Source organism: Puma concolor, chromosome D1 (genome assembly GCF_028749965.1).
Source record: "Puma concolor isolate L17-30 chromosome D1, mPumCon1.1.hap2, whole genome shotgun sequence".
NCBI classification, from domain to species: Eukaryota; Metazoa; Chordata; class Mammalia; order Carnivora; family Felidae; genus Puma; species Puma concolor.
In genome coordinates this window covers 89,195,767-89,223,007 of record NC_141676.1, presented here as the reverse complement: position 1 = coordinate 89,223,007, position 27,241 = coordinate 89,195,767, and the positions used below count along the sequence as shown (strand labels likewise).

General features: G+C 42.4%; 1 protein-coding gene across 9 annotated transcripts in view; it reads right to left on the bottom strand.

The window, feature by feature from the left end:
- SNX19 (sorting nexin 19) overlaps positions 1-25,928 on the bottom strand; it is a 47,469-nt gene extending 21,541 nt beyond the window's left edge. For all 9 annotated transcript variants that reach the window (XR_015241204.1, XR_015241205.1, XM_086678654.1 and 6 more), the window contains exons 1-8: positions 24,013-25,928; positions 22,143-22,281; positions 20,794-20,894; positions 20,558-20,677; positions 18,513-18,643; positions 17,177-17,273; positions 16,268-16,448; positions 13,622-13,751 (exon numbers count right to left, since the gene is read on the bottom strand). Coding sequence is in view for 7 of the 9 variants with exons in the window: in XM_086678654.1 (XP_086534780.1) it covers positions 13,622-13,751; positions 16,268-16,448; positions 17,177-17,273; positions 18,513-18,643; positions 20,558-20,677; positions 20,794-20,894; positions 22,143-22,281; positions 24,013-25,710 (2,597 nt within the window). In the remaining 2 variants the exon portion in view is untranslated. The remainder of the gene's footprint in view (positions 1-13,621; positions 13,752-16,267; positions 16,449-17,176; positions 17,274-18,512; positions 18,644-20,557; positions 20,678-20,793; positions 20,895-22,142; positions 22,282-24,012) is intronic.
- Between the last annotated feature and the right edge of the window lie 1,313 nt (positions 25,929-27,241).

Below are 27,241 nucleotides of genomic sequence, written 5' to 3'. Positions count from 1 at the left end.
ACACAAAAGGAGATAAAAATCTATTGATTTAATGAGCAGCCGCAGACTTTTTTAAGCACAAGTCAGATGTGCTGTATGGAAAGATGTCATACTGTTCTATCAGTCATGCTTCTCAATCTACACACTGGAAAACAGAGTTATTCTTTCTCCTTTTCCCTGTTCTGAATCCACATACACCCCTGCAACACCAAGGATTTAAACAATTAGTAAATCTAGGTGATCCTACCTCCTCCATCTCACGAATTCTTCAACCTTTCCCATCTCTATCACAATTCCTCATCACCTTTCATTGCTGTCAGTACAACCCTTTCCTAATTTGTCTCCCTGGTGCTAACTTTGCCTCCTTCAACTGATCCTCTGCAGCGCTATTTAGGTGATTTTTCTAAGTTACAAAGTCAATTATGTCATCACCTGTTTACATTTTGTAAGAAGCTTCCCCACAAATGGGGGACAAACTTGACGTTCTCTGAATGGCTCACAAGGCTCTGTATGAGTTGGCACCCATCAGACTCTTCAATGTAATCTGGCCACTCTCGTTGCACATCATATATTCCTAATCATACCTGACTTCTTCGAGTACCATAAATACATCAGGCTGTTTACTGCTCTGCCATCAATACTTTGTTCTCCAGTGTCTGCTCTCCATTTCCCTACTCCTGTCAATCCTGCCTCAGAAGTCATCTTCCTGTGAGCCTGCTCTGGGCCTCTCATTGTTCATTACTTTATCACTTCTCTTAATCACCTACAGGGTCCTTGTTAAAGTCCTAACTTTGTACTCTAATTCCTAATTTATAATATTGCACCTCCAACTGGATATTAAACTTTGTAGGGTAGGAATTTGGGGTCTTTTTTGTATTTTGATCACTTAATGAAGTGTCTAGCACAGAGGGTAATCAATAAATGTTAGTTACTAAGGGAATTAATGCTCTCTATGGGACAATGGTCTAAAAGCATGGCACACTGCTCAAAATAAGCTTTGGAAAAGGCAAATATCCCAAAACTTAAAGCAGGAAAAGAACAGTAAGAATAGAAAAGAATACTAAGCTCCTCATTATTCATGCTTATGGAAGAAGACAGTAAGAGATTAAAAAATTGTGGACAATCTAGAAATCCTTTGTATTGGGCATTTTATATGTATTTACATAAATATTAGGCAGATTTATTTTCCTAATAATCTTTTATTTAGGTTAACATTAAAATTAAACTGTGTTCCAACACACCAGGTATAGGGTAAATGTTGTAAGTATCCCAGGTAGTAAGTCAGCTGAGCTAGAATTAAGAGTTCATCATGACGGGTGCCTGGGTGGCTTAGTCGATTAAGTGTCTGATTCTTGATTTTGGCTCAGGTCATGATTTCATGGTTGCAAGATAAGCCCCATGTCAAGATCTGTGCTGGGCATGGAGCCTGCTTAAGATTCTCTCCCTCCTTCTCTTTCTTTCTCTCTCTCTCCCCCGTGCTTCCCCTGCTTGTGCACTCTCTCTCAAAAACAAAAACAAAAAAAACATGAATAATCCATGCAATTCACCTCTGGTTATATATTCCCCTGGAAGGCAAGAGAGGTAGAAGGAAGAGACTGGGTCAGCCATGCTTCGTATGTGGCACACTCTATAAAGCCTAGAGAAGAGAGACACCTGACAGCAGTCTATGTTTTTGTCACTTTTCCTGGCAAATAGGCCCAGAGGATGGAAGAAACTGAAGGTCAAACAAAAGCAAAGGGGTTAAGAGGACTGTGAGTCACTTGTATTTTGGGAACTGCCCCTGATGGATGGAGCAGCATCAAACGGATTCCAGCCCATTACTTGAAACTAGTAAGAAGAAGAAAATAGCAGAACGTCTGGGTAAAAAGTGACCAAAAGCAAGGGTCAGGTTACCTTTCTAACAAATACAGAATGAGAGGAACGACACTTGAGGGGTTCTGTGTTCATGGGATAAATGAGACTAATTGCAAAGGGAGAGCTCTAGAAATTTGTTCTAGATTTGAGGATTGTGACACCCTTAGGATTCCAGTTTGAAAGTTGGTTACACAAATCTAGTATACCTCTGAAGACCTTCCCATCAACTTTTCTCAGCCGCATATAATGTTGCTAATGCACCATAATCCAGCCCTGAAAAGTCACAGCTGATAGATTCTAAGGCTAGGCAAAATCAAAGTGATGCTTCTTGGACAATTGCCTGTGCTCTTTGTTTGATCCATGTAAAAGAAGCAGCAGAACATCTGCCTCACAACCAGCAGCCTCCTTAGCGTCTCTAGAACAGTCCATGTCTTTTCTCCAAGCCCAAGAGATTCCTCTGTCACCACAGTTTTCAAGGCAATACTGAGTATAAACTAGCTCATACTCTTCTATGGAAAAGACACATTCAGTGGCCACAGCTACAAAGGCTTCACACAAGCAGTGTGCTATAATGACTGGAAATAACACTGGAAAGCCACAGTTTTGAACCTGGCTTGACCACTTCGTTCTTAATAAAATGGGTTCTGGCTTCGTTCTTAATAAAATGGGCTAATTCTTGCCTTACCTTCTTCACAAAGTTAATGATGGTAAAGTCCTGAGTGAGCTTTGCATTTCATGCCTTAGTTTTTTCCCTTTTGCAAACTGACTCTCCTCCTGGCAGGCGTAGGGGTATAAATATTAGAACAGTGAACCATTTTTGTCCTGTGTGTTTAAGAAGATTGGAGAGAAACCACAGGGGCTTATGGGTAATTTGAAGATTATATTTTGGAATCCTTCCTAAAGCAAGACCTCAATAATACTAAACAATGCAACTTTCACTGCAAGGATTGGACTGCAGGATCCAAAATCTCTCTTTCCTTCTTTCCTCATTCCCATGTGAACAGCAAGCTTGGGTCATTCTCAGTCACCAGGCAGCTGAGCCTTTCTTTCTCAGCACGTAAGGCAGGAAGGCAGGGAAAGGGAAGGCTGATTAAAATGGGCACCCATTCAGAAGAATACTGAGTCTATGGAGGGGAAAGGACAGGGAGACGGAGAGGAATGCTTAGAACTGGAGCCCTGGAAAGAAAGGCAAGGGCACAAAGGAGGGCAGAAGGCAGGAATTTCACTGCTGTCTTGACAACTAAACCCCTGTTGTTCCTGGTTGAGTTTACCTCACAGAAGGATGCCCAGGTTCTGCTCTGAGCAAACCCCACCACTATCGGAGAGGAAGAAGGAGGGGAACTGAAGGATGGAAAAGTGGTAAGTGTGTGCTCCACATGATGCGACTGGCTCCCAACTTCTACTAGATCTCAGGTTAAAGTATGCTTAGCCATGATCTGGAAGAGAATTAGGGATTGGGTTTAAATAAGTAGACATAGTAGGGTTCCAAATTATACTGTGAAAATGGGTGGAGGAAGCTGGAAAAGGCTAAAAAGAACAAGGGGTAGAAGAGTAACCCAAAGGTAGTTGTTTTCAGTTTCTTGTCTATAGGCTGAATTTTAAAACCTTTCCAAATAGAAGGTTATCCATTCTGATCCTAAGGATATGGAATAGAGCTGTGGTGACTCCAGATGTCCACATAGTAGGGATTTTGGGGGCACCACTTGTGGTTAGAAAACAAGGGGGAGAGAGGAGGAGGTGGTCAAGGGGCTTACCTTGAAGCTGCATTTCCATACCAAGCATACCATGTTATAGAGATTATATATTTACTGAGGAAGGGCTAAATTCCCCCAAAGAAAATCTCCGGTGCCATAATTACAGCACTAGACTAAGGTGTATTTCCCACCGGGTCACCCCTACTACCTCCCTACTCTAGTACCATACAGGTCTATTCCTCCACAGGGCACTTGGTGAAGTCTCTGTCTAAAGACAGAGGTAAAGATCAAACCTGAAGTGTTAACATATGGCTGTGTTCCAATACCAAGTCAACAGGAAAGAGACAAATGATCTCCATCCATGGCTGAAAGCAAAACGAAATACCCTTGATCATTTAAGAGGTTTATAAGATTCCCAATATCAGTGCAATCTAGCATTGACAATGTCTACCTTAGTGACATATATATCTAGGATTCTGGTATCTAAAAAGGCCTTGAGTAGAAGACCAACTAGCTTATAGAGAGTAGCAACAGATTTTTTCAACTTCAGATGTCCAGCTGGTTTAATCACTGTAGGCTCTCTGGTTTACTCTGGGTTTCTGAGTTAAAACTGTTCTTGACGAATCAGCTCCAGCACTGAACCCTTGAGGGGTGGAATGCACTCAAACGGGCAACTTCTGGCCTTACATACTGCTCAGAGAAGCAAGTGTACACTGAAGACCGATCAGAGAGAGGGGAAAGGGTGAAAGATAAAAGAAACGGGCTCATCTAAAAGTTAGTGGCCCAGAGTAGAGGGCAGATAAGTAGCTTCTGAATCATGGAGTAAGGCAGGGAATGGTTTCTGTTCCTATCACCACCAAGACAAGGACCTGTAGTTGCAAAATAAACCCTCCCTCAAAGAAGGCAAATGGGCACAATTTAACTTGCAGTGCCACCTGGTGCCTAGAGGGAGAATTCCTGCTCTAATTCCCTCAGCTTCTTGCTGGGCTTTCCAAGATGTATTTGTCAAAATGATCTTTCTGTCTTCTGTGCGTATGAAGTTTCTCTCACCCAAACACTTCCTCTGTATCTGTCTCTGACTCTCTCAGAGAGGGACTGGATGAAGATATTCAAAATACGTTTAAAGTTTACTTTTTATTTAAAGTAGAAATAATGCCCCTCCTCTCCTTAAAATGTTCAGTGTCTGTACTATTCTTTATGCTAAACCTAACTGACACCCATCTCACATACAGCTTTAAACACTTACTTTCCTTTATAAAGCCTTTAGCCCCAAGAATCCTAATTTATTTTGTACTATGTTTACAGTCTATATCCAGTGTCATTTGGCCTCACATTATTCAATATTTCTAATTGTTTCATATGGGTTATTTCTTCTCTTAGGCTGAAAGGACCTTAAAGTAGAAACAGTTACACACATTAGATCTGAAGGGCTAGCACAGAGGTATCAAATCTTAGACTTTTCAAAAATTATTTGTAAAGAGGTCACCATAACAAGAACATAAAGTTAGTTTTCTAGAAAGCAAGTGAAGAGGGTTAGGAGCATCTACATTACAGGGCAGTCCCCAGGTTCTGAAGAAACTCTGAGGTTCTGCTCTGGATATGACTGGGGGAGACTTTAAGTATGTAAGGTAGCATGGAGCGCATAGATAGATCATATGAAGAAAGAGGCCCTGCAGATCACAAAGCAAGCACAGTAGAAAGACCTCTCCAGAAAGATGTTGAAATGTAAACATATTCTCTACCTCAGATATGTTACTGCCCCAGCAAGTCAAAATCCCCAAGGAAATGGAACATGGACCTTATAAAGATGGGTGAGAAGTCATGGGTGATGCTGCCCTGTGCCAGGCTCACATCAAGAGGCTTTCATTATCATCTCTTATTCTCCAACTAACTTCATGAGTTAGGAACTCTTATTTCCATTTGTAGAGTAACTGAGGCAGAGGGAGGTTACGTGACTTGTCTAAGTCACACAGACAGTAAGACACAAAGTAGTAGGATTTGAATTCAGATCTGTCTGACTTCAAAGCACATATTCTTACTTCCCTGTGTGGAAGGAAAGGGGCTGAGAAGGTACAACAGCAGGAGACACTTCCAGAGAGGTCAAGCCTGTATGGGTCTTACAGTGGGAGGCCCAGGGCGGAGAGGGCACTATGTTCTTTCGGAAAGGAGAGTGCCACCAGGATAGGAGAAGGCCTGAAAGGCCCAAAGGAAAACCCTCTTCTCAGGCTCAACCACGGCTATGGGAATTCAAGTTGCTCACTTAAAGCTGCGGGGGAGGAATATAACAGAGGCTCAGTTCACGTTTGTGTTTCTTGTCCCCTAGCACTACTGAGGAATCCCTGCAATTCTCACTAGTGGTAAGAAGATGTTCATTTGACATAAACTTGTTAAGTGCTTTCCACATATATAGCTAGGTACTTATGACAGAATGATGAATAAGACAGAGTCCCCACTCTCAGGATACGGACAGTCTGAAACTGTCCTTCAAAACTGTCTTGGGTTCCTATTTGTTTTTTTAATTTTTTTTAAATGTTGATTTATTTTTGAGAGAAAGAGAGAGAGAGGGAGAGAGAGACGAGAGAGAGACAATGAACAGGAGTGGGGGAGGGGCAGAGAGAGAGGGAGACACAGAATCTGGAGCAGGCTCCAGGCTCTGAGCTATCAGCACAGAGCCTGATGTGGGGCTTGAACTCACAAACCGTGAGATCGTGACCTGAGCTGAAGTTGGACGCTTAACCAACTGAGCCACCCAGGTGCCCTGGGTTTCAATTTGTAGTTATAGATGGGCAAGAGATACAAGTAATGTGCCTTGAAAGAAGGTTTTGAGGTTGAAATACCTCATGATACTGTTTTATTCATAACTGATGCAATGATCAATTCTGCCTCTGTGTTTCAGTGTATGAGAATTTATATACAGAAGTGCAAAAACCCACAGGCATAGGCACATAGCCAGTCAGGTACCACCTATCTGTTAAAACTTTAAAGAGGTATTCAAGTAGAAACTGTCAGTATATAATAGAAAAGGCATGAAGTCTTTATCCTAAGATGGGTGTAGGGTAAGTGGCACCTAAGAAATCTGACAGGGAGGCCACTCATAATAGGAGAGACTGCTGTGGCCCATCCTGGCACAATCTATAGAAGTTGAGACCTTTGTCAAGGTCTAGTGGAAGAAGCGTAAGACAAACGATGTTCCTTTTCCCCAAGGAAGCACAATACAACCTAATCCAAAGCCATCAGTGCAAAAAATTATTTTCAGCAACTCTAAAAACTGCCTGAGTCAATAATGAGAGGGCCAGAAAATAATCTGACAGGAAAATTTGAAGACTTAGTCTGAGATAATTTTATATCTGGGGCTCTTACAAAAGTATGCTATTTTCTACAGAAATTGTGTGTAGAAAGAGATCAAGTGTAAGAAACCACAAGGCACCAAAGCTGAATCAAAAGAGAAGTTTATGGGGCAAAGGAGAAAGCTGTAATTTGCATTTCTTGAGAAACTCTGAGTCTTAACTCTGAAAATCTTTTTCTGACTGGGAATAGGATGTAGAACAGGGACCCTAAGGGAAACTATGCAATCTCTGATCCAGGAGTGTTTTAAGAATAAAATCAGAAATATTCAGATGGAAATGAATTTATATACTACCATCATGTGCATGTGTCCCTCAATCTAGTCGGATGGAAAGCAAGAGAGATTAGATGGAAATAAGGCACAGGAACTTGCAAGGTCAATTCTAGTGGTCACGCCTTGGTGAGGAAGCTTGCAGAGTAGGGAGGCAGTATGGAGCAGCAGCAATTTCATAGGCTTTGAGGCCAGGATGACTGAAGTGGAATCCTGGGTGTGATACTTACTAGCTCTATAATTCTGGGAAGGTTATTTAACCCAAATATCATTTTCCTCACTTGTAAAATGTGTAAATATATGTCTATCTCACAGAACTGCACTGCACATTAGTACCTGAAGTACATGGCTGCTTACCTGGTATAGTTAGTATTTAACAAATGTTAGCTCCTTTCCTGTTGCACTTACTTGTACCCTTTGGTGGCAGGCCTGATGTTCCCCCCTTAAGATATAACCAATGTCAGAAAGACCCTTTATCCATCTGCTACCTAGACATGCCCACTGAGAAAGAGGCCCTTGAATAGATTCCTCTTAGAGAGCACCTAAGACTCTGGAATGACCTAAGAGAATTAGTGGAGGCAAAAGAGTACACGGTCAGCCATTCATAATTGTCTTTCTGGAAAATGCACATTCTTGCCTGGCAGCACAGCCTCTCCAATGCTCCTCTACTCTCTCCCCATACACCTTCTGATTTTCCCTGGAGATAATCTACAGAGATTGCTTTTCTAAGAAAATGAGTCCATGGCCTGGCATAAAGTCCAGTGCCTGCCATTTAATTTTTTCATCCATTTAATTTTCAAGTGCACTGCTTGTTGGACTCCTTAAACCTGACACATTCTTTCTTTTCTTCTTCATCTCCATATAATTCCTGACTTAACATAACTAGTCCCTTTGCCCACAGATCACAGAACCTTCTTCCCTTTTCCCTACTCTTTTTACCACACTATTCCATTCCCACGTGCCCCTCAACATACACACACAAACACATTCACTCACTCACTCTTTAAGAAATCCTGATGTAGATGCCAAGAATGTGTCTGCTGCCCTTTTGACACAGAGTCTGATGCCATCTTCTGGGGCCATGGGGAGGGCAGAGCCACGAGACGTGGCATTCGTGTACTCTACTGCTAGCCTGCCTCATATTTTTATCAGATCACTGCTCTGGGCATCCAAGCAGGGAACCAGTCCAGCTTCTTCTCATTCCTTTGCTCTACATCAGGACTCCATAATAATCTCACCCCTTACCTTGGCTGGGTCTTCCTGCCCCAAACCTTCTACCATCAATGGAGCACAGTACATCTCTCCTCTTTCCCTCCAGCCTAGTCATATCTGAGTACGTGTCCAATTTCTTAACCCTGATTCTGATGCATGCAGGGATACTGTTAAGTTTCTTCTGTTTTCGGACATGAGCAGTCTGCACAAGCTGGATTCACTTCTTGGCTTAGACTGCTACCCCCACTCCTCTTCCCCTCCCTTTGTCTCTAATTCCAAACAAGGAGTGCTCCTTCTTACATAATTGGATGTTCCCAGCACGGAAGCTTACATACGAGGTCAGGCGCGCATGCGTGCAAGACTTCCCTTTGACTTAACAATGCCTTTTTTGGGCATCTAACTTCTCTTTAGCTCCCTTCCCCCACTCTCTCCACACCATCAACAACATCAACAATCAAGGGAGATTTATGAAGCCTGGCTCAGACCAGAACTCTTCCAACCTTGGCTTAGAAGGAGGGGTCATGAGGTTGAATTTACTCTCCTTTTTTTTTTTTTTTTTTTTTTTTTTTTTGCAGGCTAGAGAGAGACTGAGGGAGTGACTGTTCATGATTTGGCAGGAGTCCTTGGCATCCAAGGCAGTTACGTATATAGATCTTTTAAGGGAGCAAGGGGAGTAAACAAAGTTGAAAGCAGAAGCTAACTTATTTTCTTAGAGATGATAATGCTGGAGGCTGGAAAATTATGACATTTTAAGGTAATGAATGTAAATCTAGATGGCAGTTCTGTCCCTGATGCCCGAACTGCAGTGTGTTCACGATGACCAGAGAAGTGGCAATAGCTATCAGTGCCATCAATACCAACTACCTTTAAAGTGCAGAACTAAAGACAGCTCAGTATGCTGCAAAAGGATACAGCTCAGATACTTATGGTTTCAGAGACTGAACAGCCATGGTGCTTCCTGGGGACAGTCTCAGAGAGGCCAACACTGAAGCAGGCAGGGACCACACTGTACCTCTTGTAATAGTAACAAAGGTATGTGGAGTGGTGGGGAGGTGGGGGAGGTGCTGTAGCTTTGGGGGGATATCAAATTCCAATTTATTTGCTTACCAAAGCAAATAAAGCCCAAGAATGTAGCACTGTATAAACCGCATCTTAAAAATAAAAAGAAGCGTAAGCCGTTCAGGGAACATGTAACATGGGATGACCTTAGGATTAGGATGCTGCAAGGCCCTTTGTGTTACATGAGAATGTGCATATAGGGAAATGTGGTTTGGATTTTACAAAATGACTGAAAATTTCCTCTTGGGGAACATAGACTACTCTGAGGCAAAATAATTTTGTTGGTTTTTAATCCCTTCAAATCCCAGAGCAAAACTGATAAGAAAAGATAAAGTCATTAAGCTGAAAATTAGACAAACATGGGTTCAGATTCTGCCTGTGGTATACTTATTAGCTCTGTGATCTGGATTAAATAACCACACTTCTTTGTAAGCCTTAGCTTCCTCATCTTTGAAACGGGGATCATAGCTGTTCTACAGGGCTTTGAGGGGATTAAATGATATAATGTGCTTGTGTGTTCAGTATAGTGTCTGCACAAAGTAAACTCTCAACAAAGGTTTGCCGGGCACTAAAAACGCTGAAGGTGACAATGTTATCTACATTGTGTTATCTACATTGTTATCTACAAAGTATCTACACTTTGAGTCCTGAAGTAAGCCCTGTCTATTCCCTGTCTACCATGCACAGGGGAACTTGCTGGTGTAAGACCACAGACCACAGATACTTCGAACTTCTGGAAGGGGAATTGTAATTCTTTCCCCAGATATCCATGGTTGCCTCTTAACTCCCATCTTTTATTTATTTATTTATTTATTTATTTATTTATACATTTATTTATTCTTGAGAGATAGAGCATGAGTGGGGGAGGGGCAGAGAGTGAGAGAGAGTGGGGAGACACAGAATCCAAAGCAGGCTCCAGGCTCTGAGCTGTCAGCACAGAGCCTGACGCAGGGTTTGAACCCATGACCATGAGATCATGACCTGAGCCGAAGTCGGACGCTTAACTGACAGCTCCTCAGGGACCCCTTGACTCCCTTTAAAACGCTTCAAGAACACTGTGAACCCAGCACCAGCTATTTGAGAAGGGGGCCATGTGCATCATTTAAAAGATGGGAATGATTTCTAGGGAAGGATGAAAGGCCTTGAATAGGGAAGGATGAAACTCTTAATTCTAGTCTGTGGAGACTTAGGGCGTGAAGGGTGTCAACTGGCTATGTTCCCATTTCCACTGTAGCTAACACAAAACAAAATGGACCTAACAATAACATTTGATAGAAGTGGGAACTTTTTGATAGGAAGGGATGAGACAAGTGAATAAGGACAAAATATCATCGCCTGGAAAAATCTATGATGAACAAAGATAACAGACCACAGTTACAAAGAGTTTTCCAGAAGTAACTAGCCACAAAATTCTATTCTTGCACAAGATTCATCTTGGCTTCATTCAAATTCACTAAAGACATCCAGAATTTCCCTCCTTTAATAAACAGAGATGCCACTACATTAAAAAAGAAAAAGTTAAAGGAATGTCAAGGGAAATTTAGTTGTAAGCCCTCTCCCTGATTTTGTTTATGGTGTGAGCTCCATGTGGGTTTTGCTCATATTCATTCACCAGACAGCTATCTATCCAGCTAACTAGAGGTGTAGTTCTAGTAGAAGTGTCAAGGGCTGGGGACGAAAAGATGAGCAAGCCTGATTCAAAGTTCTTCTCATGAAGGCATTACTTGAGTCTAGCAGCTCTCCCCACCCATGTAACCAGGAGCACCTGGAAAATACTACTGAATTCTATACTTAACCTACACTTGTCTGTGCTGGAAAGATACCTGGGTAGTCTGCTTCATGATGTCAGACATGGGAATACTCTAGTTGTTACTTTAACAAAGGAACCCATTGGCACAAAGTCACCTAGAAACCCCTTACAAAGCCTTTATTGTTTAGGAGCTCTATTCTGCAAAACTCAGAGACACAGGCACAGTGGGGATAGCAGTTGCTACAGGAGATGGGTATAGGGTAGAGCAACCTGAAGACGTAAAAGTAGAACAAATCTGGGGTCACCAGCTGGAGGAATTAGAAAGAGAAAGAATTTTTTTTTTATCCTTTCCTTTTTCTGAAGTGCAAATAATTAAGACCGAACATCTACTGGATACCTTCTACGCACCTGAGATTGACACTATTATTATTCCTATTTTCCAGATGAGGAAACCAAAGCTCAGAGAAATTAATCATAGCAGAGTAGTAGTATATTGTGTGGATAAGAACTTGGGCTTTGGAATTTCTGGATTTGATTTCTGGCTCCACCATGCATTAGCTTTGTGATTGTGGATAAGGCCCTCTGTTCTAACCCCCATTAAACTGTACAAAATGTGAAAAGTAGAGACTATCTGTTTTCTTCACTACTGACCAGACTGGTGAATTAAGGAGTAAGACCAAAACAATTTCCCAGCTAGATAGACAGGTAAGAGTATTTCAAGGTGAAGTGGATGAATGCTACAAACAGTTTGGACAACTGTCTACCAGTCAAACCCAGAAACTGCTCAGATCAGAGGGCACAATATATTTACTTCTGCACATCCCATCCACTCCACTTTACTCTTATCTCTTCCCTATCCCGAGAGAATTTATAATCATTGCCCACTGAGGTAAATGCAATCTGGCTTAGAATTCTCAAGTTTGAAATTCCCTTGTATTTAATCTCCCTGGTTTAGATCTCTAAGAACCCTGACTATGTAAAATACTACTTCTTCAGTGATCAGCTTGTAATCGCCAAATATATTTCTCTCTCCTTATCTGGTACTGGCTCAAGCCCTTTAATATTCTTAGTTATTTACACTTCAGGTAAACTTCTTCCTACTTTTTTCATATATGAATCCTTATCTTTGAATACTTTCTTGTGTTTTGAAACCAATTTGTCATGCAAATGCCTTCAAGGACGAGAGTAATCAATTATCACATACTAGCTAGTTTTAGGATCTTCCAATTTTTTGAAAGATCAGCATTTTGGAAGATTTTGGAAGATCAGCAAGGGGAAGCTTAACAGAGGAAGAAGAGAAACAAAGGCTCAATTAACAACATCCACAAGTGACTGAAAACAACACAGACAGACTCTGCTTTCAAGTATGAAGGTAATGAGAAAGGAAATGTTTATCTTTGATTTGGCATTTAGTGAGCATCTTCTATGTCCTGGGTCCTGTGTAAGTTGCTGGGGATATAAAGTCAGGTGTACTCCCTAAAGAACTGGTAGTCTAGAACATGGTTTCTCAACCTCTGTACTACTGTTATTTTGGGTAGGATGATTCAGTGTTGTTTGGGGCATTGGGAGTGGGGAGAGTGCTGTCCTGTGTAGTGTAAGAGCATCCCTGGCCTCTACCCACTAGATTAAATAGTCTCCTATCTCCCTTCCCAGTTGTGACAACTCAAAATGTCTCCTGATATTGCCAACTACCCCTGGGAGAAAACTGGCCCTCACTTGAGGACCACTAGTTTAGGGAAAGAACATTATTTCTCTAATACGCTGTGTTATCAGTATTATGATCACAACTCTAAGGGTAGACAAGAGGGCTCCTCAGTTCTGGGGGAAGGTGGGAGAGGATACCACACAAAGTTCCACAGAATAAATCTTTTCACAGATCTTTTAAGAGATATAAGTGGTGTTGGGATCACAATCCACATTTTAAATCCAAGTATACTACTATTCCTTACCATCCTGTGGAAGTACTTGCTCAGTTGTTGACTATTTACACACCTTTTGGAGAAAACAATCTTTATTTTCAGAGCACTGATCTGTTTTCGCCTTGTCTTTCTCATTATTTATCATCACAGTGAATAAATACTGTCAGTGAAATGTTCACTGTAACAAGGTGAACAGTGTAGGGCTTGGGGTTTAACTGGGTGGAGAATGGATCCCCCAGTAGTAAGAGTTGAAGTATTTTAAGATCACAGGCAATGTCTGTAACTCGGTGGATTATGCCAGAAGTCCTATAGAAGCAGACCCATTCACTCTTTAGACAATGAGGTGATTAATACAAGCCTTTTGGTACACTTCAGGCAGTCTTCATCCCTGAACCCCTACAACAGAGTCTCTGTCTTCCGTTATGGCCACAGGTTTCCTGGACTCGACATTTTCCCTCTCCAGTGCAGAATTCAGAATTCACACCCAAGCCCTGTCCAACTTGAGACTCTAATACGATAGAGAACTCTGCAGTCTTACCTCTGAATTAGGGTCCCAAAGACAAGACGAAGAACTTTTTGCATGTTTTCTGTACACAGCCATCTCCACTGTTCCATTAGCAGCAAGAGGAGCAGATCCAGGGCTGTGTCAGCTAGCTCTGTCTCTGTTCCTGGGGAATGAAAGGCATCAAAAGTAACTGAGAAGAGACCCATTTAGGTGGAACATATTTCAATGAACTGGATCTTCACCTTTATATCAATCATCTTGTATTTCTGTAATTCTTCTTTACTCAAATCAAGAGATGTTTACTTTATATCTAAGAAGTTCAGTGATAGGCTCTGTATTTCTTTATAATTCTTTTGTTTATGTTCCTCACTCAGTAAATATTGTTTGCCTTTCTAAAAGATTTTGCATATAAATATTTTTCCCACCTAGCTTCTGTTTCTTCTGTATTCTCTCCAGGGAGCTGAATACATTCTGTTCCAAGTAATTGCTCCCAACTAGTGACTAACTGGAATTGGCAAGGCCCAGTCTCTTCCATCCTTATATTCCACTGGCCTCCACAAAGCATCATGGAAATGTTGTGGGCAGCAGATCTGGGGAAAGATTTAGGATTCATTCTCCTATAAACAAGTTGCTTTGAAAGCGTCTCCATTACACAGAGCTGTTGGGCTGGGATCCAGGAGGCTTCAGTTTGGTTCTGAGATAACATGCAGTTCTAGAAAGAGCACTATACCTTTGGTAAAATAGGCCATGACAATTATTGATTTCCTTCCTATTTCAAAGACTGGAAAGAGGACCACAAATGAGTTCACATCCGTGCTAAGCTGAAGTCTCCTGAACAGATGTATTTCATGGATGGAAGCATCTGTTCTCTAACCCTGTTCAGGGGTCCCATGTCATCTGTGATTTGCCTCCCAAAAGACATCCCTAGGAATATATGAATCAATGAATGAACGAATGAATGAATGAATGAATGAATGAATCTCAGCAATCTGATGCTATTGCTGTGATTAATATTACAATTAATCATCAACAATAATTTTGTTGGTCTAGGACAAATAGGTATTGTCTGGGCCAGTTTGCCCAAGCTCTTCTCCCTAAAGGGTTCTTTAGAACATTAATGACTTCAGATTTAGATGAATCTGTTAGAACTGAATCCTACTTTTTTCTTAATCCCACCCAATATATATATTTTTTCTGCACTGCATTTCAAGGGGAATTTGTTCAGAACTGGTATGTTTACTTTCCAGTCATTTGCTCAAAGACAGGATATTTAGGTCCTTGGGAAACAGCATCATTCTGAGCATCTGTCACCCTTCTCAATTCTATTTTCTCAGGTTTAGTGTTTACCTAGAGCTGCCACCATGTGGTGACAGTTAGTCATAGCAGAAAATATAAGAAAAAGCAAAACAAGGCACCAAGTCCTCTGGAACAAAATGGTGAATTTCCTGTCATGTGAGAATTTTGAGTTTCTTAAGGCTAAAAGAAAAGCTCACGCATAAACTATATCTTTAGAGTTATGATGTTGAAAATTTACAGCCTTGATTTTGGCTGTTTATACTGTTTTACCCATTTCATCTTTCTTACAGTTCTGATGCTTTTGCCATTATAACACTTTATTTACTTACCCAGTGAGACATGTGTGAAGAGGTGGGGTTGTAAATTTCATTTTTTCTTCCTCACAGTTAAGCAGAGGTCCCATAGAGTGAGGTCAAGTGACTATTCATGGGCATCCAAGAAACAATGTTGAAATCTGCTTTTTTGTTTTTTTTTTTTCCTTCTGAACTAAAGATTTTGTGATCTCTTCTTGAAGAGACTTTGTGGGAAACTTTGTCTTGGTGGAACTGAAAACCTTTTTTATAAATTGTAGCTCAGCAAACATACTAATATCCTGGGCTCCCATTTTTGCCCATGTAGAAAACATCTGCACTTTTTCTAGGAAGCAAACCTGCCCTATCCTCACCTCTTCTCCTTTCCTGTTCTATGGTGGGGCACTGGGTGGTATCACTTGCCATGGCAGTAAATAAAACAGAAGGAAAAGCTCCAGGGAGAGGAAGAATTCCATTTCACACAGGTGCACTTCAGCTGCCCTGTGCTATATCTAAGTGAAGATTTCTAGTAGGCAAGTGGAAAGACAATATCCAACATTTAGGCATCATCAGCACATGTGTTAGATTTGAAATCAATAGTACAAATGAGATCACTCAGGGGGACCATGCAGAGTAAGAATAAAGAGCCAAAAATAAAGCTCTGGAAGGCTAGTAAGAGAACCAACAAATGGGACTAAGAGACTAACTACATGAGAGGCAGAAAGAAAACCAGGAGAGAGGGACCATGGACATGAAGGAAGTTTTGCAGATAAAGGGAGTAGTCCAAAGATGCCAAAGCATGCCATAAATAACATACTTAAGATAATGATATGATAAGCATGGATCTCATCTTGCTGGATCAGAGCTCCCTGTTTTTGTGCCCTGTTCCCCTGTTTGAATCAGCTCTGGGGACTGTGTCGGATTCTTCTTTGTATGCCAGGCTCGGCAGAGCACCTCAAGCACTGGTTTTTAACACATGGTTTGCTTAGCTAAACAGAAGAGAAATTAAATGGACAAATCCCAACTGTCACAAGTCCCAAGTATACTATACCATGGCTCCCTTCTCTGTAGGAGCAGGGACCCTGTCGCTTACCCGGATCACTGGTGCTGAGGTCTTGGGCTGGCACGGCTGGATCTGACAAGTAACCATCCACACAACCTTTGGGGATTTGTTCACGGTCTTTTTCTGGGACTTCTGCTGGCTGCATTTCTAGTAACTTTGTCTGTTTTTCAATAAAGGACTCCATCCCAGACATGGATAGGATCTCTGACTCCTGAGGAAAGAGCCAGTGGCACATCACATAAAGTATGAGGAATATATGAGAGCAACTGTGGCACTTGAGTTTCCCTGTTCCTTCTCTGCAAAAGTATCATGAGTACAGAACCCAAATGACTCTGTGACTACCTCAGGAAAGTCTTTAGCTTCTACCAAAACTGCAAGTAAAACAATGCCTTTGTATTTGCACTTGCTGCAAACACATTTGGGTCATCTATTCTTTTCCAGGAACTGGCTTTCCTTCTCATTCTGCCACCTTTTATTCCAAACCCATGGTGCTTGAGAAGTCAAACTGCTGACCCAGAGCCAGTAGGAATTACAAACTACCCAGAGAAAATACTTTTAGAATAAAAGTTAGAGGGGTGCCCGGGTGGCTCAGTCGGTTAAGAGTCCAACTTCAGCTCAGGTCATGATCTCGCGATTCGTAAGTTCAAGCCCTGCGTCAGGCTCTGTGCTCAGAGCCTGGAGCCTGCTTCAGATTCTGTGTCTCCCTCTCTCTTTGCCCCTTCCCCAGCTCACACTCTGTCTCTCTCTGTCTCAAAAAGAAATAAACATTAAAAAAAAATTAAAAAAAAAAAAAAGAATAAAAGTTAGAGACACAGATGCTGGTTAGGTCCTTCAGCAAGGCACCTACATCCCTCCTAACTTTAGAGAATGTCTCAATTGTCTATAACTGCAGGGTCAACCTCCCAGTGATTAATTCCAGGAGTCATCTGGCTATCTTACCACACTGCCTTCCTGAAAACAATAGAGAATCTTCTCAGGTGCTTCAGTTATATTCAGTGCTGGAGCAATCTTACTGGATGAGAACCTCAGCCTGGACCTGGTATTGACACAACGAGCAGAAACAGAATGTAATGCATGATTTTGATTCCTATATGAAGGACTGACAAGTATTAATACCTTAAAACAAGAACACTCATACTTATTCTAGAGATCTTACTGTGGTCAGAGTTGGCAGGAGAGACCTGGCCCTGAAATTCCTCAAGTGACAGTCAGGCAATTCTCAATACATAGTGCAACCACTGCACTAAGCTATGTGCACAACGCATTTGTGAAAGGGTTTCTGCTAATGTAAAACAGGGACCAGTCTATCATGGCTGTATTCCCATAAGCTAGAAGAATGGCTAGCATATACTATATTCTCATTAAAAATTTGTCAAAGATTAAAGAGACGTGTGGAATGAACCAAGGCTTTAGTTGTTACTGTTGGTACCCTATTTGCACATCCATTTATTCTCCTTGTATTCCAAATAAAACCAGGGGAAGGACCACAAGTGCTAACCTCAATGTTTCAAGGATCTTATAAGCACAGATATCATGGTCACCTTTCAAAATATGGGCTCAGTAAAAAAAAAAAAGAAAAAAAAGGCTAAAAATTATGAGTGTTATTGCTGGTACATGACACATGTACACAAAGACAGTCAGACATACAGACATAAAAATAAAAACTCTATCCTTCCCTCTCCCCATTCCAACACACACATAAACACACATTATCTCTTTCTCTCTCTCAGTCTTTCTCTCTGTCTCTTCATAATGGCCCAGATACAGATATGAAGTTTGCACTAAAGGTTAAGAGTGGTGCCATTCCCTTCCACATGTTGGCTTTGGAAGGGTATATTTGGGACCCTAGTGCAGGAAACAATAGCTGGCCCCTTCCTGTTTATTGCTAGTATATGCATCTTTGGAGCTAAGAGTTGCAGAAACGATGGCAAACAGAGATCAGTTATCAGCCTTAATTCTTCATAGAAAAGAAACATCTCAATTTTACAGGAAAATAGAAAAGGACACTATCTCTATTCTAGAGTTTTCCTTCTAATTAAAAATTCCTGATCAGTTTAAGTCCTGGGATCCTATGGCGAGACAAACATTCATCAGGGATGCCTATGCTGGATCTTAGGCTCCTTTAGGTTGGTGGAGCCTGGTTTTGTATAATAACTGGTATGTGTTACCCATCTCCTCTCTCCTAGGGATTGAAAGTGGAGATGGGATTTGGCTAAAGACTGGCAATCAACTTGAGAACTGGAAAGGGTCCCTGGATAACTGAAGGGTTTCTCACTTGCTAGTCTTCTTGCCTTCTGTCTGGGGCTTGCTTTCTGTCTCGGCCTCACTCAGCTCTTCTGTGGGACTCTGGGGTTCAGAGCGAGGAAATGCTGTCTTCAAGGTGTCCACGATAGCACTCACCACCATCTGCAGGGGTCAGAGGTGCAGGGTCAGAGAGGAACCACCAAATGAGCAGTTGTCTCATGCTGCTTTATGCAATTAGGATGCGCAGATAGCTAGGCTAGCTAGTGGAATCTTACTCATCAGCACAGTCAGGTATCAGGCAGATTTACTGTCAACTATTCTCCCTTTTCTCTATGGCCATAAAAATCTTCTTCCTCACAGAGTTAAGACAAACAATACCATGGGAAAATAAGTCAAAACAAACAATGAGATAAATAAAAACCTTGAGAGTTCTACAGGCTGGTGAAATACTTTTCATTTCTCAATTTCTTTCCTTGTATATAAAGGAATAATTTTTAGTTTGTAAATCAATAATACTTTCACCAAGATGTGAATAAATGGAAGTAACATAGGCAGGGATATATAGAAAAAAGAAAGAGAAAAGATTATCAAATAAGAAATGCAGTCTGGTAGCATACATATTAACATGCTCAGAGTAATTCACAGAGTAAAGAACTGGTTTTTCCAGTTAATTCAAACAATTTCTCTTCTTTACAGAAAGAATAACAAAAATCACTCATGTCAAAATTAAGGAATCTTGAGTTGATATCAACTTTTCTACTCATAAACACCAAATATTTGGTCATAAAGACCAAATAAAGCAATCCTCACTGAAGAGTAAGAGTTGTCTGTATTTCTCAGAATGGGAAAATGGCATATAGATATTTGCTAAAAAGGAAAATGCACAAACAAATGAAACCCTACAATACTCAAGAAATGAAAAGAAATCTTTACTTTTCCTTTGGTGCTCCTTGCTAATTAACACTGCTGGCTAAGAGTAGTGTCATGCCTTCCTGAATTCATGCCTGTGTTCATCCTCTATAAGAAGCACAGCTAGCACAGCTGAGACAAGGCTGGAGTGGCTGAGTAAGACTACAGTAAAGCATAGGGCATAACAAACCAAGGAAAGAACACAGAGGATAGTATGAATAGATAATGGCACCTTGCTCTCAAGGCTCACAAAATTGTAGATCTCTGGGGAGGGTCTTTATCTGCTTTGTCACTATTGTGTCACCAGCAGCTAGTACTATTCATGGCTTTGAGGAGGCAAGCAGTAACTGGATGGTGAGTCAGTGAGTGAACACATCTGTGTGGATGGACACATCTGCACGGAACTTTGGGGATTCTACCTCATTCATCCCTTTCCAGTTTGCAGGTTTTTCCTCACAGCAGTGAATTTCTCCTAATTCCTACCACATGAAATTCCACTTTAACATTTTATCCTTTTAAGTCTAGAGTGATGCCCTACCTTCTGCTAATGAGTCAGTGTTTTCTAACCTTTTAAAACATATGCCATCTTTTGATAAACATAAGTCTCAGACTTGTGCCCTGGGGACTCTAAAATCAGCTGGTAATCACTATTTATAGGATATAATGTACTACTCAAATATCCTTCTCCTACCATCTCCAAAGGTTCTGAGATCCCCTCTTGAAAGTACAATTCTCTCCACTCTCTGTTCTCTAGCAGAGAATCACCACACCAGTCTAAGTCCAGCTGAGTGTGTGGTCTTGGGGCTCTTTTACTTGAGTGACCAATACCAAGAATGATCTCCTCCAGAAAAGACTTTTCTGACCTCACCTATTTATGGAGGTACAGATCTATCCTTACCTCCTTCCACTAGAATAACAATGTCATAATATCCCCCAGGAGATATGTGTACATGTATAGTGTCAGGGTGAGTGTATCCTCATAGTTGCTTACTGTAATTCAGGAAGGTGATGATCCAAGCAATATTTACAAGAGGTCTTGAAAATTCTAGTCCACGTTCTACTGACTCCTTTCTGCTGTCTCTCCCCATCCCCAATCTCCTTTATTTTTTAGTCCCTGCCTATGCTCTGATGGGACACTAAAGCTGAGCACAGTGGCCCTGCAGGTACCTTGTCTATTCTGGACACCATGAATGGTTTCTTGACAAAGGCAATACGAGCATCTGTGTTCAGAGCAAGGAACTCCTGCATCTCTTCACTGTTAGCGATCTCTGGAATGGCACAGAGTTGCTGCAAAAGACACAAGAAAAACTTCAAAGAGAAATTCCTGTCCCCACGTCTCTCCAGCTTGGCTTGGGTATCTGGTAATCAGAATGAGAGCACAACCAAAACAGAAGGATACTGACCTTTAGAAAGGATTCCAGGAGGCTCTTACGGGCTTCTACTCTGTCACTATCCATGTTTCCAAATGGAAGATCTGGAAAGAGCTTTTTAGGACCCTTTACATCTTAAAAAAAAACAAAAAACAGAAACAAAAACTCATTCACTTAACATTTACTGAGGTATTCCATATAAAACATATCATATATGTAAGGAAAACAGAACTATTGAGTACATTCCTAGGATTTTTTTAATTTCAGGAGTTCCAAATATATCTTAAGGAAATAATACTTACAATCTACTCTCGTATTAAGGTATATGAGGCCATACACTACAATGGTTATAGATGAAGGCTCTGAACTCCAGTTGCCCAAGTTAAATTTTTTTTCAAGTTTATTTATTTTAGTTTTTTAAATGTTTATTTAGAGAGGAGAGAGAGACAGAGTGCAAGCAGGGGAGGGGCAGAGAGAGGAGACACAGAATCTGAAGCAGGCTCCAGGCTCTGAGCTGTCAGCACAGAGCCCAACGCAGGTCTTGAACTCAAACTGTGAGATCATGACCTGAGCTGAAGTCGGATGCTTAACCGACTGAGCCACCGAGACGTCCCTTTCTTCTGCAAGTTTAAAGTTTTGCTCCAGTCCCTACTGTGAGAATGACCTAAGGCAAGTTGTTTAATCTTCCTTTGACTTTTTTTTTTCTGTATAATGATATCTGTTTCATAAGCTGTTAGAATTAAATGAGCTAATATATGTAAAGTACCCAGAAGAGAAACTGGCATATATTTTCAAGTTTAACTCAGTAGTAGCTATTGTTATTAAGAAAGAAAATAGATAACTGAAATCCATAACTTATGCCTAAACTTTATTTGGGTGATCATCAGTAATTTTTTTTTTTTTTTAAAAAGTAGCTGCTTACCAGCTTTTATTTAGATTTAAATTTTATTACCTTTTTGTATTGTTCCTACGCCTTATGGGTGTCAAACAACACAGACACAAAAGCCTGATTTTTGAAGAATGGCAAACATTTCTGGATACTATTTTAATATTTAAGAGCAATCCATCGATGCCTCTGGAAAAGTTAATTTAATGCCTCATGCTACCTCACAGACACAGGTGCAAATGTGAAAGCTTCTTAAGCTTAAACTAGATAGGCCCCAGAACAGAGCATTCAGTGGCAAAGAAATTCCTCAGAAACAATGTGATCAGTGCCATCCTGCACTAAAAAGCATCTGAAAACAAATGGGGGAAGCACAGGCTCCTTGATGCTGTGTTCTCCTCCACCATCCCTCCTCACAAACTAGTAGGCCTCTAGCCTCTCAGATCAGGTGGCTAGATATGTAAAGCAAGCAGGCAGTCCAGCCTGGGGAAACTCTGACTTTTGATGAACTTCCGTAGATCTGATTTCTCCTCCAGACGTGTCTGCAGATTGAGGAACTCGCGGTAGCGGCGATTCACAGTGTGGTAGGCCAGCTGCTGCAGGCCACTGCTGTTCTCACCGTCCAGAGCTGTCTCATACTGTTGAATGAACAAATTTGTTTAGTACAGCAGCTCATTGGCCACAGAGTACGAGCAGAGTAGGGGTAGAGGGAGAAAGATGTTCCTATTGTTTCTGAACCTATTAGAGCTGATTGCTGCCCTGACTTGTAATGAGTAACTCAAATTCCCAGGGCAGCTGAATTAAGGAATGAGATGCATTTCCTAACACATGTGCCCCAGAAAAAGAAGAGTTTTGCTGTTCTCCATTCTCTTCTTCCATCTCAAAACTCCCTCCTGCAAACACTTTGACTTATAAAATTGGCTAATTAATTTTCAAATCTCAGAGTATAAAACAGAAGATAAAACAGCAATAAAAGTGACACTGCCTCTTTCACTCCTAAATAATGGGTTTGGACGTTATAAGAGGATAACCATTTGCTATTATACTCAACCAGTGATTATTTATGTTAGTTGGGAGAAGAACAAATAATCCAGAACAGCTGATGAATAAAAGCATTTGTTTGCCTGGAATGCATTAAAGAACCATGTGTTTTTATTTTGCTTTGGGCAGATTAATTATTATTCTTGGAGCTCAAGTGAAATTTGTTTTCCTAAGTACATATCATCTGTATGATTGGAAGTCACATGAAGACTGGAGATGTCGTAAGGGGTCAAGGTTTGCTGTCTTAATATGCGTGGAGGGCCAGTATGTGGGAAAAGACAACTTGTACTGGATGTTCCCCCAGAGTGAACACCCTGAAGCTGTGACTTAGTACAGGGTAGACTTTTTGACAGAGTAGTTAAGATATAATGAAATTATGTGGAAGAACTATGTATGCACTTGTCATTAGGAGTAGGTTACCATTATTATTTGGAGGAGGTATTATAGTGTGAGGCAAGTGATGGAAGAAACGATCTCTTTGTTGGTGGGACTTAAAGCTATTTTAAAATTCTCTAGAGCCAGAGAGAACTATTCATTATGAACTGACATGAGCAAAGTAGTAGTCCCTCACACTAGCACTGAGAAGGCCTAGGTATGAGACAGATGGAATTCAGGGTGGGGCTCTCAAACTTGGAGCACCTGTGAATTAGGATGCTTTTTGTGGATTTTTCTCCTTGAGGGACACTAGTCAATACTCATACATTCCCAAACCTGGCTGCACGACAAAAATCACTTGGGCTGCTTTTTAAATATTCAGATTCTGATAGATTTGGAATGAGAATTTCCAAAAATACCCTCTTCAGGTAATCTGGAAGCAGCCTATCCTACAGCCAGTTAAAGGGAGACTCTGCTATAACTGAACCCATCTGATACATGAACCCCTTCATATCATCTTTGCCAAGTAGTTCCTACTTCTGTGCTTAAACATCTCTAGGAATGAGGAACTTGCCACCTTCTGAGATGTATATAGGTAAATAAACTTCCTTCCTAAACAAAGTACAAAAGATACTAGTAATTAAAAAAGGAAAGAAAGAAATAAACAGTAGAAAGAGAATTTCTGGACAAAACTCTATACATTGGGAACCACTGAAAAATATGACCCTCAGTATCCTAAGAATCCTGAGATTCTAGGATTGTCTGCATGGGTACAAAACAGAGGCCAACTCTGCTTTACAAATGATCTTCAGACCATTCACATATAGATTCTTGTTCAATTAAACATAACAAGTGAAGAGTACCCTCTCTCCCTTAGATTCCTAGCTTCGCTGTCTCTGCTTTCCAAACCCATTCCCAGCCCAGTGGGGGTGACCAAATTCTAATCCTGTTACCTTCACCGTGTAGAGCGTGTATGGGTGGAATCCAGTGCCACTGTGCTCTCGAGCAGTAATGGTACCAGTGATACGAAGGTTCTGGATAACAACTGGGCCGTCTGGACTGCTCAGGGGCTCAAAGCTGAAGGTGGCTGAGCTGACAGGACCGGTTGGAGAGGAGGAAAGCAGAACCTGTGGGAGACTAGGATCTAAGGAGCTCACGCCATTGGTGAGATCCTTCTCTAAGCATGAGGGTCGTGGGGGGCAGGTCCTCTCCGGATCTGTCAGCAAAGCTGTAAGAGAGGTGACATCTCCTTGCTCTACTTCCTTGTCTGCTGTGTCAATGTGGATCTCTGGGCAGGAAGTCAGCATGGAGACCAGCAGGCCTGCCTCTGTTTCTGTTCCTGGACCCTCCTCGGCCTCTGCTCCTTCGATTCCTTCAGATGCCTCAACATTCTTAGATTCCAGAGACTGGGGACCCTCTAGGGCACATAGGGCATCCTGGATCCTGTCAGAGAGGAAGTTGCCTGGGGTCATGAGCATGATGGTTTCTTTACTCAGTTCAGACAATGGAGACTCCAGCTCTTCACATAAGAACAAAGGGCCTCGAATATCTGGCTGTAGGAAATGAGATGCGTTGTTTCCTACTTTTCTTTCTTCTGGCACTCCACCCAATTCTCCCTCTATTGCTTCATGGCCTTCTTCAACTTCTGGCGAGTGGTGGGAAGGCCCCTCTGGCTCACTACAGTTTAGTAGCACTGGTGCTGCTGCTGGAGACGGGGCTCTCACTTCTGGCAGACTCTGTACCTCAACAATCAGAGGCAGAGATGTGGGCACTGAGGGCTTTTCCAGAGCACTGGCTGGGGAGGTTGGTTTAACCACTCCTGTAGGATTATTTCTGGCCTTGGAAAAGATGCCCACAAGTACAAAGTGGATCCAGTCGGGATCTGAAAGCTTGCTGATTAGTGGTAAGATTACATTGCAAGTAATGAGTTCCACCACAACATGGCGCCCGGTCCGGGTCTCCAAGTGGGGCTTTGGCACGAGTCCTTGCAGTAACAAATTTACAATGCCACGTGTATAGGTGACCTCAGTGCTGGGGCTCTGTACAGCAGGATGTGGGGCAGTAGCTCGGCAGTAAGCCTCCCAGAGCTGGGAGGGCTCAACTGTACCACTCTGCTTCTCAGCTGTGGCCTCCTTTGCCTGAATATAGCTCTGCAGGTGACAACCGCACAGAGTCAGAACCCTCTGAACAAGAGCATGACTGTCCACCATGCCCATCCTCCTCCGGAGCTCCTGGACCAAGCCTCTCATGGCGGCCTCCATTTCTTCCTCAAAGGCTGGCTCCTGGCTCACTGAGCGATACCAGGAAGACACAAAGTCCCGAATAATCATCTGGATGGTGCGGTTGATCTCCTGTTCCAATTGCCTCTCTGCCTCAGGGTTTGGAGGACAGGTGGCCACTGGGATGAAGCGTTCCAGATGCAGTCGACCTGAAGCCCCCACAATGGCGTTTGAGCCCAGCCATCCTCCCAGCACCGCTAGCAATGCAGACAGAAGGCAGAGAAGCCACACATTGACCAGAAAGTGGATGACCATGAGCCAGCCGAGCACGATCCCCACAGTCATCAGCTTCCGGCTACTCAGCAGGTTACTGAGGCTCCAGCTGGACTCAGCTGGAGTCTCTTGCAACGAGGACACTGTCTCTGCCTTCATGGCTGAAAGGGTCAGGTGGCTACCCAGACAACCGCTCTCTTATCTCACCCGAGTTAGGGAATGGGGCACTAACTGTGTACGGAGACGAGGTTATGTGGAGTGCTATTCAGGACCCGGCGGGCTCTGGGCCCTCCACGTCCTAGAGGCAATGCAAAGCGACAGAGGCGGCTCTGCTTCTCCCCCTCGCTCCAGCCCCTTCCAGCGGAGAAGCTGCTCTCAGCGTCCTCACCTGACACTTACAGACGCCGTGCACCGGGTCACATACCGCTGGGGGGCGCGCCCAGACGGAGCCCCGATGTTCGAGGGACTCAACGGTGTCTTCGCCGCCGCCCTCGGAGAGACCCTCCGCCGGGTTGGGGTCCCGGACGACTGCGCTCCGCAGCCCGACTTCTGTCACGGCTGCCGGCCGGCGGCCGCCGGCGACAGCTTCCGGGTCGACGTCGGCGGAGCAGGGCATGCTGGGAGAGCGTTAGCGCACCCCTAGGCGCGGCGCTGCGCAGCTCCCCCTGGTGGTGAGGAACGGCCATGACAGCACCTGCGGACACCGGTTTCCCAAACTGTGTGCTTGCAGAGCCAGTGCTCAAGGGTGTGACCAAAGCCGCGTGGAACGCAGAGCGGCCTTGCAGGCAGAACGCCCCCCCACCGAAGGACTGAGACTTCTAGGTTTAATTATTAAATAAGTTCGCCGACATCTCTTCCTGCTTAGGCAAAGTCTCACTAACCCAGTTTGTTTCAATCCCATATGGAAATGTTTTCGTTGTCATGATACATTTCAACATTTACCCTGCTTCCCCCCAGAGCCCCCCCCCCCCGAATCCCCAATACACAGCTCACCTACCTTGTTCTGAGCAATTGCAGAACACAAGGCATAAAACATTATTAAGGGATGGATTTATTCCTTAAATTTCATATATTGTGTTACAAAATCCTATTTGTGATTTGGGAGTTATTTGCTGGTGGCATTACCCAAACTATTAGATACTTTGAGCATCTGCTATAGTTAATCACTGTGAATGGGTACTGTGGAGGAATAGAAGCAGTCCTTGTCCTCAAGAACCTTGTGGCTAATGGGGGAGACGACAAGTTCTTGGATCATGATGGATAACAACGCAAGTCATTATGGTGTATAGTAAAATGCAAAATCTTATAGGTGTTCAGGGGAAGGACAGATCACTGTGGGTTGCAGTGGTGTAAGGGAAACCTCACAGAGAAAGTAGCCTTTATGTTGAATCTTCAAGCGGGTGAGTTTGTTTCTACCCACTCCATGTCTTCTTCCACTTTCTTCCCCAAATATATGAGAAAAGAAGGCAGAAGTAGAGATGAAGTTAGAGACAATCCTCAAATATATTTGTTTTGAAATGTGCTCTATGTTTGGTTGTTTTGTTTTAGTAAATTTGCCTTCAGTTATCTACACAGACAAAATTACCTACAAGATTGAATACCTAACAGTAGTACTGACCATGTGTAAGAATGTTTGTGCCAGTGTCATTAGAAGCTAGCTTTCTTCACCGTCTTGGTCCCTAGGAGCTCT